Below are 17,930 nucleotides of genomic sequence, written 5' to 3'. Positions count from 1 at the left end.
CGGGGGGATGTTTCAAGCACTACTGCGCCAGACACCACCGTGCCACTGGCGACTAAATGACAACTGGTAATAAACGAAGCTCTTAGAGGCTGCCACTCGAATAAGCCACTGCGAGAGGGACAAAGCTTTCTCTAATGTAGACGAGGAAGATTGTACGTGGCAAAAAGACGGTAGTATCGTGTGATAGTAGAAATACTGTGCAGGAGTATTTACACTTATTATAATCGAGTGATAGAACTCGAAGTGAAATTCGCATAACGGACTGATTTCTAGCTTTTAAGCACTTTGCACCATGAATTCATCACTTGTATCTTAAACGAAAGTAGATTAGGATAGCATTTGTCAGACACTTATAACAGAAATGAATCGATGCACAAGATTAACATATTCTTCCTAAAATACTGAATGTGAAATTGGCGTAAAAAGTCAGAAGTAATAGGGGAAGACTGATTTAACATCATGTTATGAATTCAGTGGCAAAAATGGGATGAGAGAGGAAGTATTTGAAAATAGAACTCGAAAATGACTGATTTCACGCCGACTAGCAGTAGCTTCTGGTGGAACTGATGCTGCTATAAATTCTACGTGTGGTCTTTTACTCGCTTGTTCCGCAAAACAAACAGGTCTGTAGGATTCTGCGATTCGACACGAAGGAGTGAGTCAAGAGAACCTACGAAGCCCTATCGGTTTATTGAGCTCTTCTGCCTCTTGTTACCCTCCAGTGGAAATAGTTGCGGGCCGATCGTAAGCTCGGCTTCTCACGAGACCGAGTCAAACCGTCTCGTAGGTATTCGCAAATAACACGTTCCGAAGGGGGTTCTGGGGGTTCTGCAAACATCCCGCGCACCGCTCTCTTATTCTGCTCCGCTGGCTTGCGTTTCTTTCAAATTTGCCTTCACGAGCCACGCTCTTCCAGCCCTTTTCTGCAAACACCCACCGTGCTGACCAGCTCTTCGAGGAAGCATTCGCGATTTGTGAAATGGAGTACCTGCGCGGCAACATAGCGGATACGAAAAATGGGTTCAGTACCTACAGTCCTGGAAACAGATTACTGAAGTGGAAAGGTGGAGGAATTGTTACGATTCTATTTAGGTACCTACTTGCTATAATTTCGGAGAAATCAAAATTGATCACTAATTATCAGGGCCGGGTTAAGACCTTTAGAGTCCCTAAGCACTTAAAAGATTTTGACGCCCCTTATACTAAAGCGTTTCTAACAGAAGTAAAATTTTAAAATTTAGAAAATTTCTGTGGTGCCCTCCTTTCTCTTAATGCCCTAAGCACGTGCTTATTCTGCTTATCGGTTAATGCAGCACGGCTAATTATACTAAGCATGTAGAAAGTGTCGATAAAGCAGATGCTATTTACAAACCTACCACTCCAAACAACGATTCTTTGCATAATGAAACTTATATTCGAGTTAGACCCTCTGGCATTCTAGCTAACAGCAACCTGCTGTATCCTCTCGCCCGCGAAGGTGTAATTAAATCCTCGGTGCGCATACCTAGAATACCCACCCTGGGGGGCATATTTTGGGCAGAACGTCAGGCATCGTCTGCGTCTCGGAGGCGTATTCAGAGCGCGAGGAGCGGTTAATCTCGCGTACCACCCGCGCGAGGGGCAAGAAAACGGCGGGACAGAGCGGCGCGTTCAATCGGGCCCGATGTCACTCCGCATCGGCGGCGTCCGCTGACAAACAGGTCGGAGATAATTAGAGCAGCTTATTGCTAGACGAAAGAAGTGGAAGGAGAAGGTGAGCGTCGCGGCGGACGGGGGCCGCCCGGACAAGTGGTGGAAACGAATATTGTTCGCGGACGAGGTGTACGGAGGAAGAACGCGGCGCGGCGGAGAGAAAGAACGGCAGACGTCCGCACTTGAATCTATGCGGATGTCTGGTGGGAGGGAACGGCAGAGATCGAGGAAGAGCGACAGAGAGATCGGGCGAAAGGAGCGGGGAGGAGAAAGGGAGAGGAGGCAGGAGGGACAAAGTCAGAGAGCGGACCGATGCGGTAGAAGGAGCTACGAGTGCGCTGAGGACGACGAGGGCAGCGAGTCGGGGTACGGCTCGAGAGGGAGAGAGAGCGGCTGAAGTGCAAGAGAACCGATTACCCGCGGAGGGAGCCGAGGGGTCCACGAGGGGCCAGGATCCCCCGGCGCATGCGCGGCGGGCGTGGGAACGCGCGCTCACGTTCAGACACTGTCCCCTCTTTCTCTTTCGCTCCGCTCGCCGAGCCCTTCTCTTTCGTTCGCTCCCTCTTGCTCTCCCGACCGTAGCCCCGTAGTCCCTTCTTCTTCCGTCGCGTCCCAGCGGCTTCTCTCGCTCCTGGGCCCCGGCTCGTTCCTCTTCCTCCCTCCTCGAGGTGTCTGGGCGAGGATCGCCGATCACGGCCGAGTGCCCACGACCCAAGGCCCCGCGGGCACGGAGTTAGTTGTTCGTTCAGGGGTGCTCAATATCTGGGTGATCGCTAATGCAAATAGGGAGAGGATGTCGTTGGCGAAATAGGCGCCGCGCGTGTGTGCACGCGTACGTGCACGGCCGCGGGGCTAATCCCGATGATCCGATTGTGCGCGCGGTTCCGGCCGCGACGGATCCAGCCCCTAAGTCCGTCCGACGCGACGGCTCGGGGCCGGGGACAACGTGGAAATGGCTGGGCAGACCGAGGTAATTGGGAAATAAATTAGACGTCGGGGATGCGTATCGTTCTGCCATTAAATGCGTAGCGATCTCCGCGCGGAAACGGCGGGAAAAAGCGGCGAGCGGCGCACAGTAGCCCGATGGACAGGCGGCGATAGGTCGCCGGGCACCGCGACGGACGCGGGTAAGTTGTACGTACGTCTGCACGCGTGCTTTGTCGCGGGGAATGTGGATGTGCGTGCGCTCGCTTAGACCAGCGACGAGATGCCTCCGGAGCGCACGATAACGCACGATCGCGCGATCACCGCGGGGTGCTGGAGAGGAACAAGGAGGAGAAAAAGAACGGGTATTTTGACAGGGCCCGGCAACCTTCGTCATCCTCTGTCGATCGTGTCGTGTCTCCTCGGGGTCCATTCACTCGAGGAACAAAGGCCTGGCGCTCTGACTTCGTGATTTATCTTCACTCCAAGCGGAACGTTTCGTCTAATTCCGATCCGTGCAACGCCGTGCGGGGTTGGTCAAACTTCTGCGCGGGAATAGCTCGTTGAAGGGTACGCGAGGGATGCGACGTTCGAGTAAGAGCAGTCCGTCTAAATCATTCGATGCAACGCGCCAGACAGATAACTCCGCAGAGCGAACGTAGAACATTTCCCGGACAGAACAGATGGCAATGATTGCTGCTAATGGTAGTCATCAATTCGCGGCGTGCTCGGGCACTTAGAAGCCGCTGCAGGCACAAATGGAAGGAACCACGGGACGATTTGCGACACTGAAAGACGACGGAAGCGTGCAATTCCATTTTAATTTCTGGTGGGAGCGCGTGAAACAAGGAGCTACCCTGCTCCTAGTGTGTCTGCAAAACTGTTAACAGGGGGAACTCTATTCGTCCTTCCCCCTTGAAACAAAAACCTTTCTATCTATCTACTTCCATATTGCACTTCTACGGTAAACTAAACGTTTAATAGAAATATCTTTCAATATATCTCGAAGTATAGACACTTTCCGTGATGGAGAACACGAATCACAGGTCCGACATAGAATTAGCTCGGTGCCTACAGCCCTCGTTGACCACACCCCTTCAAGCATGGGCAAACATTCTGCATGTCATGCAAACGTGCAGTAATTGTAACAAGAGTACCTACGGCTGTACGACACGGATTTCTTGCCCTTGCACACGAACGTGCGCGACCCTCCGCGTGGCCATTCGGGTTTTAAGCTATTTTTTTTTTTTTTTTCAAAGGAACCGTCAGCCCGTGCACGATACAAACGCGCACGCCCGTACAATAGCACCCCGTGACTCGAAGGGGATGCGTGCACGTCGCCATCAATCATCGTGCATATGTTGCTCCGTTCGACGAACCCTTCCTCGCGCGATGTAGGTCTACAAGGGTGGCGGGGAAAGTTTCCGGGGTTGACGGACACAGCTGCGCAGAAACGGAAAGAGCTCCATCCTTTTACCAAAAGCTTTCCCTCAATGAAACCTCTGGCAGGAGGTATAAAAAGCTGCGCAACTTCTCCACCAAACAGTACTGGAAATATTTATTGCACCAATCGAATATCTAGCGGGTATTCACTTCCACCTGATTTAGTGTTTAATAGGTATTCGAAAAATACTTTTCTCCAGATTGGTGACTAAGTACAGTGCCCGATATAGTTATGAAGATTATTTCATAGGACGTGAATTTGAACAGTGGCGCACCCGGAGCGGCCCCAGCACCACCAAAAAATGGAACTTTGTAAAAAGAAAAGAAAACTGCATTTTATTCTTTAAATAAATTTTTATAATCACCCAATGAATTTCATTGAATTTCTCCCAAGATTAAATCCTGAGTGCGCCACTGGATTTGAGGGTGATGCGATAAATATTTCCATTACTGTAAATACCAATGGTAAGAAATATTCTAAGAAATAGAGAATATGTATCAAGAAACCAGCTTGGAGAATGCCAAGCCTGCAGATCGATAGTAGGAACGAACGAGGGCAAAATAACGAAATGGAAAAACAATATTATTTTTTCTGCGCAAACGAACCCTTGCCTCGCGAGGAGATGCTCAGGTCCAATAGAAAATTTATGGGGGTCACGTGCTGGCACACGTGGCCTGTCCACGCGTGATGCATTCGAGCGCACGCGTAAGCGCATCCACGTAAACATGTAACTGTGCAAGTGCATATTCCTCGTGCAAGTAGATCTATGCACGCTCTACGTCCACAGAGACACGTGCGCATCCTCAGAGAACATATAAATATATAAGTGTACGTGTGTGAATATGATGCATCGAGGGGTGGTTTCCACCCTATTGTGCTCGATCCTTCATCCGTTAGCGGCAGCTTTAACTCACCATATTGTCAAGTGGCACTAGCCGAATTTGTTATTGTATCGGATTATGGTCACTTTACGGGGGGGGTCTCCGGAGAGTGATAGAATACGGCCATGATTGAAATTCTGCAGATCTGACGATAGCGCGGGAAACACAGTAGAATAATTATTTTAATATTTTTCTGGAGCTATGCGGGACATTTGTGTTCGTTTGTAAAAGTCTACAGTATAAGTACTTTCTCAAGCGAGGAACGCAACTATCGATTACTCTTACTGCCAGCCATCGCGACCGATTTCTGATTCGAAAGCAGATACTGGATTAAGTCAAGGATGAATTCTCTTTTTATATCCACCGAATCTGACAATATCAACGTAATGTCCCGCGTAAAGTAGTTAATCCACAGCACGAAAAAGAAGCTGACGACACGGTTTTATCGCGTGAAATTAAAATTCAGAGAGCGGCTCGGCATTGAAGAGTTCATAAACAACTTCGCATCCTGGCTCGAATTCCATTTAATCTGGTTTGGAAGGAGGAATAATGTGCTTTTTGGAATCATCACGGTTGCACACTTTGTAGCATTAAGGCTCTAAATAACCATAAAAAACGACAGGGTATTTGCATATTTATCCCATCGCGGGGATGTGTCTTTCGCGTGGACGTTACGGTTCCCGAAATGTCTAGAGCTGTTATCATCTGTAGAACCGCGTGCCTTAAGAGACGAGGGTCACGGTGGATCAACGGAGGCGTCGAGCTGACTGATACAAAAGTGAAACCTACGAGGGTTCGGGATAAAGGTAATTTAGATGCGTCGCTGGGACACGACTGGCGACTATTACAGCTATTACCGGATCCAGAACCCATCTCGTTCCATCTCATACCGTACCATCCCACGCCATTCTGTTGGTATTACGTCCCGAGGATGCGGGCCAGAGCATCATCTCGCGCGATCGAATCGTGCGGTCAATGGCGATCGGAGACACATCGATTCCCGTTCGAGAGGAAAGAAAATGATTGGCAAACTGTCCTGTCAACCTACTTCGCAGCCTTCGTCTACCTTAACGCGAAGCTTGATGTATCGTTTCACAGACAGCGAGTTTCTGTGGGATGCTTATCAGGCCCTACCAAGCGATTAAAATGTTTGGGAAATATCGACTCTGCGAATGAAGTATTATAGTTTATGTATTATGGGGAAAGAAACTTAAGTGATCTATCTCAGATGGAACGATCGAAGAGGATTTTAAGATTAACATACCAAAATGAATTTCAGAATATAAGTTGTTGAAAATTTAAGCACCTGTAGTAGAAAGTAACTACTTCCATATTTTGAGAATTAGAAGGATTTAAAGGAAACTTTATATTCGAAGTTGAACAAATTAATATAATTTAGTATGATTTCATAAACGCGTCTTTACAGAGTCGACCCTCGCGATAGAATGAATGATCTCCAATTTCGGTTATTAACATAAATAATTAACATTTGCTGTTCAACGAGCGTTTACATACTTTCCGTGATTAATAAAAATCACAATGATATCGAGTGTTTACTTACCCACCCATGAATATTTCTAATTGCATAATTTCGTTACAAAAGAATAAGGAAAACCAACAACTTCGTGAAGCTCCCCCTTTCTTCAGTTTTAATATCCCTCTGAATGAGAAGCTGTGTCCACATCATGCCAAGGTAACGAGGATGCATCTCCCCTCTTATTCTAAAAAGATGTTTCCTAAAGAAACAGCCTTTTAAATTAAATATCATGCGCACAATTACAACCTTTGAGAATAGCATCATTATTCACTTCCTAAGAACCACATTGCTTGAAGAATCATTTTTAAAGCAGAGCTTGGTGTCACCATAACCTAACCGCAGAATATGCGAGGAAATGACCTCATTACCCCGCATTCCAAGCAAACGACCAACAGAAGAAAGCATGTAAATTTTCCAATTACCTGCGATGATCACACAGCCTTTGGGGCTCGCGCGTCGATCACGAAGATGCAATGTGAGTGCAATGGGTTAGAGGCAGAGTGTGAAAGAGAGAGAAAGAGAAGAGCATCAAGGAGAAATAAGAGATAAGAAAGAGTACGTGCTTGCATATCAGTACAGGATATATAAATCAAAATGGCTAAAATTCAGAACGGGAATACCAACATCAAGCCGCACGGTTTAAGTGCAATCCTTTCGTATCATCATTTTCTTTCCCTTTCTCCGCATTTCCTTCATTCCCCAACATTTTCGCGTGGGAGACAGCGAAACGTCCGCTTCTCTTGCTTCTCTTTCCAGTCCCCCGATACACACCATATTCCTCTCCTCTTTTCTCGCCGTTTATTCATTTCCCCCCTGATGACGACCGTTGATCGCCAGCGTAACGACTTCGTTCGTCCTTTGCAAAGTAGCCGAACCCGGTGGTTTCGCGGGGAATCGCATGACACGGCTGTCAAACGATGCCTTAGCCACGAGGTGGGGCCACGCCGCGACAACGCGTAATTACAGTAATGAGAATGATGGAATGTATGCACTCACTTGCAATGCGACTCGCCGCGTGGTGAGGACATGCAGACTCCTCCGTTTTTGCAGGGGCTCGGCGAACACGACACGAAACCTGCAACAGGGAAAAAGAAAGATTAACGGATTAATTACGGGCGAGATGAATTAATACTATTCGTTAAGCATCCATGGAATACGGCAATCGCGCTGGAAATACTTGCAATTGGTTATTCTGTTTCCAGGCGGCGATTGCATAAATAATTACTGTCACAGTTCGCATGACACGAGAATAATATCTTGGAGATTGCTGCCTGGTCTCAGAAACTTTCCAAGCTCTTTAAAACTGAACAAAGCAAACTCACGCCCGAGTTTTGTAGACAGGGGCGGATTTGTGTATCTAATTAGGCCACGTTGCTTAATACGCGAATAAAATATTAAGCATAATTTAATAGAAGGGACCAGTTTCTTATTTTGGCCGTTTCGACTGGGTGGTCTTTGAACACAGAGCCTTGAGACAATTTTAAAAACAATTCACTTTTTGTTTCGTGTAGCAAATCACCCTAGTAGCAGAAAATATTCAATACACATACGTCTAATATTAAAAAAAGATTCAATCTGTTTTTGATATTTAAATATACATATAATATCTCTTCGAAATTAAGAAGCAATATTTTTTCCGAATATACAGGAAATATTCATTTATATTATGGAAAAAATATTTCCTTCCAAATATGAAGTAAATATCTATTTAACTTTAGAAATAAAATATTTAATATATTTAATTTTAAAACTGTCTCAACTCTTTTAGATTAAATTATTTGCTGATAGTTCGCAGGAAGGGGGGCAAGCGCTTGTCACCCCAGGGGGCGCCAAATCTCAAAGCGAATGAAAGACTAACGCGCAAGAGGCTTAACACTTCGACTGGCGTCTGCGTGATTTCACCCCGCGTCTGCTCTCGGCGCGTTTTCACGCCCATGTGCTTTCGCAAGGATTGAAAGTATTGTGGGTGGTTTTTCAAAAGCTCCCGCCATTTACAGTGTCAATGTTACAGTAACAGCTTCCCACGTTGCTGCGGGATTTGTTTTCGACGTGTTTACAGCCGACCACTCGAGCCGCGGAAAGGAGCAGTATCTCGTTTCAGTTGAACAGGCAGGAGGTTCGTCGAAAATGTACAATTTCCGCCCCCTAGGCGAGCAGTCGGAAAGAAGAGGCGCAGCCTGGCGTTCGTTTATCGTGCCAGCAATTAAAGCCCAGTTGGAGAACGCGGGAGGCGGGCTACGGTGGATCCCAGGGGAACCTTTGACACGCCGTGCAAAGTGAACTTTCGTGTATCCCCCTCCCCCCGGGGAATGGAGAGTACGGCGAGATAAGGACAGAGAGAGGGAGGGAAGAAGGTGGCGCCTTTAAGGGAGCGAAAATATCGGAGACCCTTACCACTTCGGGTGTAGACGCGGCCGAACTAGAGAAGGGGATCGGCGAAACCACCCGCGCACATCCTGCTTAACCATTGCCGGAACCTTGGCTCGAATAATTTCACACGAGCTCGACGCCTGCACGTGCGTCACTTGCACGTGCAAGACGGAGAATCCCTCGCATAAAACAACAGACCTCTGCTAATATAAAAGGGCTCAAAAAGAAGTGGAGGGTTTACGCGCTGCTTATACACAATAAATGCATTTGTATCGACGGCCATTTACTTCCTCGTACTTCCTCCCCTGCTGCCCTTTCCTGCATCTCAAATTTAGTGTCCTCGCTGTGTTGAAGCACCGATGGCAGTGTGCTTTGAAGTAGCGTAAAAAGATCTTATTTGATACGGAAGATTGGTGCTTGCTGGGAAGGCCAAAGCTACCGTGATTAGTACCAAAAAGTGATCGTTCTCCATGGTGCTGTACGTGCCTGTGGGGCGAGCTGTGCGACTTTCCAGCTTCGCATGCATTTGTATAACTTAGCTTTAATGTATTCGTTTTCGCCGGAATCGTTAATGTCGATCCTCGAGGAGCGTCCGCGCTAAATCGCACACTAGGCGAACGTGTGCTTAAAACTCGATTAACGTTGCCTGCGCGGCATAAAGTGCGGGTAATGTACACACACCAGCCGGGGTATAATAACGTAGCAAATAACTGCTTAACATAGAGAGAAAGGGATAGATAGGAACAAGACCAGCTCGGTGTACGTACTTATGTTTTATCAGAGTACTCGGTGCTGGGGCCCTGTGGGATTCGCGTTGTCTACGTGACCTTCGATCTCGCAATCCTGAATAATACATAGACTCTCGTTTTCCTTGCAATTTACTTTGTTCGAGGATCGTTAGATCCCGGAGACTTGAGCGAAAATGCGATGTGCTATGAGGCTCGATGCTTAAGTATTTGAAGCCTGAATTTGATACAGGAATAGATCGATAAGGGCGGTTAATTGGAATAATTCTGTTGCGAAAAGAAATTGATGTCGATATCAATTTCGTGCAAGGGAAACTCAACATGCTCGTTTTTTTTCAGGACCATTTAAAATTGCCCTATTACGAATATATTTTTACTGCAAGGGCCATGAGAATTTATTCTATTTTAAGATTAGTAGATTACGATTTGAGTGATACCCCTAATTAGTACCAGTCACGCAGGGGAAAAGGATGCTAATAGAATAAAGCACGTGACGAAATGATCGGAACTGCTTTATAGCGTCGTGTGGGACGCAGAAAATCGTTCTGACGTTTGTAAATGTCATCTTAATGGCATACATTTCTCGACATAGACAAGTCTACACGCAACAGCGTGCACTCGTGACACGCGCGAGGAATTCACAAGGTTTGTCGTACATTCGAACTAATTTCAAAGAGGAGTAAAAGTTATGCTTCTAAATATTCAGGGGCTCGCGATATTGCACCGCGAAGCCAGGAATTATGAGAATGGTTCATAGATATTAATTAAAGTAACATTATACTAATTTATACATAACATATCTTACGTAAACAGAGCGATATTATTCTACCTGACAGAGATGCAAGAGAAAATTAAAATCCACCCTCTTAAATAATTAAGCACCTGCTAAGAACACAAACCTTTCCACGAAATCTCAACGGATAAACTACAAATTCCTTACAGCATCATTAAACAAAGAAAACCGCGCATGGAAAGCCAAATCACCAACGAAGTATGTTTTAGAGCATCCCATATTATTCAGCCAGTGGTTTAATCTGGCAATCAGCAAGGCCTGTGTTTCTGCTCGTCCACCATGTACCGTTCAAATATTAAAGTCTGGGATCATTGGCCCGTGAGGATCGACGTCGAGACGATTCAATCCACTTTGAAAAAGGCGAGGGGTTGAACCGAGCCGTCGGGCACACAATGAGGCCCGGACTCTGTTGTCGTCGAGACAACGACGAAGACAGCTGCCGCATCGTCGCAACGTCCGCGACAAGACGGATGAGATCAGTTAAACCAAACTGCCTTCGTGACAAATCCTCCGTTTCCTCTGTCGGTTCGCGACTCCGTTTCACTGTCGTTGACGCGGTTGCGTGTACACGCGCGCGCGCACAGCCTCCACCACGTGTGCCGCCCGTCGTAATTCCAATGTAGGACGAGCCGCTCTAGTGTGATTCCTCAGGATTTCCGTCCACGACGTGGACCAGCCCGATTACTGGCAAACCAGTGTTAATCTCGAGTCTCGTGCCCGCTTGGACGAACCAGCACGTGCTAATAAGCTTCCACTTGCAAGTGGAGTGAGCAGTTTCTGCACGGACGGTGCAAGGGTAACGTGTGTCTCGCGTCAGACACTTTTCTTTATATTCGTAATACATAAATAATTGCGAAAGGCACCACCTTGCTTTTGCTTCTCGATAAGTTTGTTGGTATCACTTGATCCATTAATTTGATGGAAAATATTAGAATACACCGTCACTTAATTAACGCAAATTAGAATTTATGATCTAATAAAGACGAATTATTATTATTATTATTATTATTGTGTTGCTGAACGAACGTGTATCTTTAGTGATGGAATACGCGAGTGCATATATTTTCTCTGATGAGATGACAAATATCAGGGAGGGTGGAAGAATTTAGAAAGGGACATTAATCTGTGTTTATGTGAAATGAGAAATTCGCATTGAGATACGTTAAAGAGAAATAGAAATTCGAAGTAATGGTGATTTTGTCGAAGTACGGAAATGAATGGAGATAGAGATAAAGTGTCAGCGGAGTTCAATGGTAGTCATTAGGATGTCGTAACCAGTGAAGCATTTCCTCTTTTGACTGAAACACCCAGACAACGCTCGCAGAATAATATCCATCGCCTGTGGGGGAGCTGTGGCTTTAATTGTTTCAATTTCGGAGTAAATTGCAACGCCAGTAGAAAGCCACTGCTGAATTACGCCTTCCTTCCTGCTCGTCCGCGAAATTAATTCGCGCCCGCGCTAATAATGGAAACTCCGTGCAAATTGTCGCGAAAGTAGAGATAGAATAAGTGGCCTTACGTCATATGCAAATCATAAGGGTATTAAAAGGCGCGCACCACGTTCCGCCAACTTTCTAACATTAGACTCCATTAATTCTATTATTCATTTTTCTGGCTTTCTATGTGTCTCAAATGTCGCGATAAACTTTCGCCGGAATAATTACAAGTTTCGAAGTACTGTACAAAACTTTGAATATTTTTTCCAAATTATTTCACAAATATATTTTCAGACTTTTATAATGATCGTTGATGCTGCAGAAGGTACTGTTAGCGAAATTAGCGTTCAATCAATTCTCACGATGTATCATAACGTTAATAAAGTATATTTCACCGTTATGCTTTGATACCCAGCAGGCGAACAGTTATAGGTAATTACCATTTAACTGTATCTGGATATAATTCACTGCCACGTGTTTGTATGTAGAACAGTGCTTTAATAAGTGTGTATTTTATCCAAGTAATAGAAGCACCTAGGTGCTAAAATGGTAACATTAACAATATTTAACGCAGAGAAAAATACCTCTAAATTTGATGAAAAAAAACAACAAAGGAACCACATAGTTAATAGAAAATGTATAAATTCTTGTGAAAATTATGTTAATCGAGCAAGAATGAAATAGTACTTCCGCAAAAAGTAATGTCAACGAATGTTGACAAAAGAAGCAACACATAAAAATTACATCTTAAAAAATTGTGGTTTTCAGTTCACTAATGGCGAATTTACACGCGTACGTTGATTATTTGAAAGATTTTAAATGGCTACTTTAAATTGAAAGACGAATGTTTACAGATTTTAATGAAATTGACCAAACTGGTTCGCTTAAAAACGGCACCGAAGGAAATTGTACGTGGTGGTGTTGAAATAATTATTACATTATTATTACAATACAATAATGGAGTTCTCTCCATTTACACACCATTATAAAATCGGAGCTACTACAAATTATTTCTAATATTCTTCTTCCCTATGTAAACAATTTTCTTTGACTGTTTCAACATGCCTATTTACGCGTGTTCCATTTGAATAGGTAAATATTTACTTTGAACAGAAAGTAGAAACTGTGTCACCTTCTTTCAATCGTCAGTTTGTTTGAACACTTCGATTGAACGATAATTTACACGGTTCACTTTGCTGTCAATTCTGTCGAATCATCAAAGCGAACCGCGTAAATTCGCCCTAAAGGATGGTTCCAGACCCACGATCGTTATCACCACGCAACGCAGCCTTTTAAAACCGAATTCATCTCCTCGGATCACCAATTTCCTCGGCTCCCAACCATTTTCCCAGAACGAAGCCCGAGCATGCGGCTCAGCGACTCATTAATGACCAACGAGCAGATTATCATCGCGGCGCGGTCCGACGATTACGCGGCGTCGAAACGCAGCGCGGTAGCGCGGCCTCGCGATAACGCGATAATGAATGTATGGTGCACAATCAGAGAATCGAATCGACTGCGCCCGGGTGCGTGCCATCACGCATATTGTCGGAATTGCGTGTAGTTATGCTGCGGAGGCGCACCGTGTGCGTGGATCTCGCTGTATCGCCACTCCATTCACGCCAAACGTGCGAAAAGATTCGTAGATCTGCGCGAGTCCGATATTTCAGCCGGTTTAATAAGCGCACGTAAACGTTAACTGTCGAGAAACGCCGTGGAGCGTGGCGAAAATGAACGATCCTATCGCGGCTGGGGGTATGGCGATGATTGTTGAGGCTGGCTGTGAAAACGCGATTTATTTTCTTGAATATGGACCTGTATGCCTTGGAAGAATAGTCAGGACTTTAGTGTATCTGCCGTGAAAGAAGGATACAATGATTGATAGATCCTGCAACGATGGTAGACTTTATATGAGAGGTGCTTTCGGTTTTTAGGAGTGATATGTGTTCGTATGTGTATCGAGGTATTTTCAGGAATGATTTTGACAAAGAGAGTACTCTCTGGTGGCCGGGCAAACAGGTATACCTAAGTCAAATTTTACCTCAAGCTCAAACAATTTCTTTTTTATTCTTTTTTGCGAATCGAAGTTGAAAATAAAAGCTTGTTTTAATCAGAGGATTGGAGCAGAACAATTTTTTATTTGCTCCGCTCCTGGTCCACTCCAACTGCTTTTCTTTAAATAAAAATTATTTTAACACTGTTAAACAATGATTTTTCATTTTCAACAAACCCCATCTTTCTAGCTTCTCATTTTCATACAGAAAAAAAATCATAAAAGAATGCTTAATTTTCGGGCAAAGAAAGTACTATGCCTCCTTAACACCGGGCTGCGCGGCCCTACGATATAATATTTTTTCAATGAGAATTTATTAAAAACATTTCATTCATCTGTTCTCATAAAATGAAAGGAAATTCAAATATTAAAAGAAAAAAATTGGAGCACTCCAGCTCCGAGCTCTGCTCCAACGCTCTGCTTTCAACAGATGTGCCGGTGATTAAGAAAGTGGTGTACCTGAGTCAAAAATCTAAAGAAATTGAATTCGTCGCTTACATTGTGTCACATCACTTTACATTACAAAATAAGTGATAAATTCAGTTTTACTAAATTTTTTACTTAAACCACTTGCATAATCAGCGGCACACATACGTTATCAACTTTCACGTCCAAAATTTAACACCTAATCTCACATAGCGCTTTAAATATTCCAAGGGTGTTCTCCTGCAAAGCTAATAATTCTGACTTATACTCGTTTGCCCGCCCACCAGAGATTTATCTAAAGGTGCCTTGCGAGATCTAATCTGAGATACTGAATGCAACACTTTGACTTATCTAATACGAGTTAAATGATTATTGAGTTTCGCTAGTAAAATTTACCCAAAGAATAACGCTAACGTTAAAACGTTTCGGCACTTAAAGGAAAGCAAGGAATACAGTTCTTCCTGTCATCAAAAGTTGTTCAATAACAGTTCCTTTCTCATTGATCTTTGATCTTGAAGCAACGGTATGCTCCGCGTGCTAGGGTTTCCAAGTAGCCGAGAAACATCGGAGAAGTACCTACTCTTTGTCAGTGGGATGAAGCTAATTGAAATCTAGAAACCAATCTCGTGTGCGAGGCAGGGACGGTGTCAATGCCGCGGGAGCGTGTGCTATCTAGGGTTCTCTGAGAGCGCAACACGAAGAATATTCTCCTCTCCTTCTCGCTCTTTGCACGCTCGCGTGTACACCGCTCCCTCCGCGAGGATAAGCTTCGACAAAGAGGGATGTACTCTCAATCAGCGTGGGCGACGATTTCTCGCTACGACGAGTCTTGCGATACCTCGCGAACTCCACTCGAACCGCCTACGTATAAATCAGAAGCGATGCGGGCGTGCCTCCCGAGCTATTCTGAGAACTAGTCGACTTTGCCGTGGTTCTAAAGCTTTATATCAACACTGGCTAGTTGCATACTTGTCGGTTCCCTATGCAACAACTCTCCAAATGCGCTGGACCAGAAAGCAGCCCTGAATGCGCTGTGAGATTCATTCCTAGCATGCTTCATCGTAATATTATTGTGCACTGAATTATCGCGCGACTTCTGTGCCACAATTTACATACGTATCGTCGAGGAACGAGCCTCTTAGTACAATCGGAGCCAGAAGAACCCTAAGCGCATCGATAATTACCTGGAAGTATTAACCGAAAGTTCTTTAATTCTTTAATAAATCACACCTTTCGTTGAAAATGTAACACAGAAATGCCTACACTCCCCCAAATGATTCCTTTCGTAAACCCAGCTCAAACTGTGTGCACATAGCCGCACGGCATCATTGCACGTACACCTAGTAGAGTATATGCATTAATGGAGGCGGGTAGTGCGAGTCACGACCTCGCGGATTACGTAATCGGTTGCAACGTGTGTGCATATCGGTACACCGGCGCGATACCACCTCGATTTACACCGATTCGCCTCTGCCAGGCTTGCAACGGTACGAACGACCCTTCCCCGCGAAAGAATTCCCCCAGGTGCGAGATAGCCACCCTCGACAAGTGGAACAGCCACTTTTACCGCTCGTGACCCAACATTTCAGAAGGCCGTTACCTGAGAACCACGGGGTCAAGAGTTACTTTTATTGTTATTATTAATTAGCGTACATAGAGGAGGAAATAAAAATGGACAGAGTAGTTGTGACTATTGACACAGTGAGATCCTGTTTAACATCTTACGATTAGTTATCAAAGCTTAATTCATTAATATTCATTGCATTTTTAAAAAATGCCGTAGATCCCATGGAAGAATCTAACGAATCTACAGAGAGCCCTCGCCCTGATTCGATTTATGCAGATTCGGATAAAACTGTTGGAGCACTCTAAGCAGTTTAGCTGAGACATGAAAGTTAATATCTTTTAAAATTTGAGGACAGCTCATCGAGCCATTAACCAACTTATCCCTACAGTACACAGTAGGGTCGACCTTATTTTTCGACCACCAGATTTTTATGGTCGCACCTCCCAGAATTGTGACAATTTTTGGGGAAAATGATCTGGAAACACTCGAGGCATATTGGAACCCGGCGCGCATCAAATTTAAAATTTCTAAATTTTTTAAAACTTGACTTAAATATAAATTATGGTGTATCGTTGAATTTGTACCTCTTTCTGTTTTCTGTGCGTTCCTAGATTTCAAGATATGGACCTATGAGGCCCGACGTGTGCAATGGTGTGATTTTAATTTACGTGTGCAGTGTCTTTAAGTCCAGAACTGAAATTTTTCGAAGTTCGGATGACTGTTCCGCGTGACCAAGCCCACATAATTCCCCTTCCCGTTGGAACTTCACAGGCCGTGCACGAACATCTCGAAACGTCGGTCTGTAACGGCGTGAAGCAACCGGTCGATTTCCTTTCGAGTGGAAACATCGGGGTTTACGTAACGAGCATAAAGCCTCTTGAAATATTAAACGCGAACACCGCGGGGTTACGTTGCGAAATAGATATTTAGGAATTTACGCCGACGCGATGTAATAACGAGACGCCAGGCGGAATCGTGCTTTGCGCGTGGAAGCTGCGCGGATGTCGCCTGGCATTGCAATTAGTAAGCGTTCCCGGAACAGACACGCGATACGGAAAGAGAAAAGTCTCTCAGACTAGTTCCCCGGCGACTAGCCGAACCGCGGAGGGAGATTCGTTTCCCAGTGAACGAACGGCTCGACCCTTTCTAAATAGTTGATTCACCGCGAGCTGCGCGGATGAATGAAAGCGACGAGAAAATTTGTCAAGGCTATTCGAACGTGTTTCTCCAATGATTAGCAATAATTCCATTCATAATCCGCGGGGTGGAATTAATCTACGGAGTCATTATACTCTAACTGCGATGCAATTAACATATATATTGACTTACGAATTGCCGGGTACAAATATCAGCAGAAGAAATGGAAATCCAAAGGGAACACGAGATTCTGTCAGAGATTCTAGAATACTGAGCACTCGGTGGCCATAAATTAGATAAAAATCAAGTGATGTATGACATTCTATCCAGCGTAGACACTGGACAACAGGATTGGTAACGCTTTCGGATCAACGATAAATCATCAGTCCGTTATCCAGTAATTCCAGGAAATTATCGCGCGTTTAATCGGCCCGATAGAGCAGATAGGCGAGTTAATGCGAGCCGCCTTGTTATCATTCGTAAAAATATCCGCCGCGCAACGTGCCCGCGCTAAACTATTCGCAATTGGTATCCTACTTGCGGAACGCTCGTAAATCACCGAGCGCGTTGTAGCATTAACATCTCGTCGTCGATTCATGCCGCAGAAATGTACCATCGCGACACTCTCTGGAAACTGCGGCCAGAAAAGCGGAGAGCTGCAACAAGTGCTCGGCGTTATTACGATGCACGGGGACGCCGCTGGCTTCGCGACACGGGGAAACGCGGACGGGTTGAAAAACTGAAACATCCATAGGCGAGAGACGTTATTTACCCTTATTTACAAGGCAGCGGCGCTGCGGCCGTCGGCAATGTTTCAAGAGCCGAGGCACGTTTAGCCGGAGCGCGCAGGTGCTCCATCACCTCGCCTCCAATAAATTAGCGACGATCAGTCGACGGCTAGGCATCGCGAAATATGGAACGCGA

At 45.1% G+C, this 17,930-nt stretch overlaps 1 protein-coding gene across 2 annotated transcripts in view; it reads right to left on the bottom strand.

Annotated features, from left to right (window-relative positions):
• Window positions 1–17,930, bottom strand: part of N (neurogenic locus Notch protein) — a 281,303-nt gene that overhangs the window by 227,947 nt on the left and 35,426 nt on the right. For both annotated transcript variants that reach the window (XM_076819252.1, XM_076819253.1), the window contains exon 2: window positions 7,475–7,553. In XM_076819252.1, coding sequence (XP_076675367.1) covers window positions 7,475–7,553 — 79 coding nt within the window. The remainder of the gene's footprint in view (window positions 1–7,474; window positions 7,554–17,930) is intronic.

Source organism: Andrena cerasifolii, chromosome 8 (genome assembly GCF_050908995.1).
Source record: "Andrena cerasifolii isolate SP2316 chromosome 8, iyAndCera1_principal, whole genome shotgun sequence".
In the NCBI taxonomy this organism is placed as follows: Eukaryota; Metazoa; Arthropoda; class Insecta; order Hymenoptera; family Andrenidae; genus Andrena; species Andrena cerasifolii.
The sequence above is the reverse complement of the archived record's forward strand: the minus strand, read 5'-3'. Positions and strand labels throughout refer to the sequence as shown.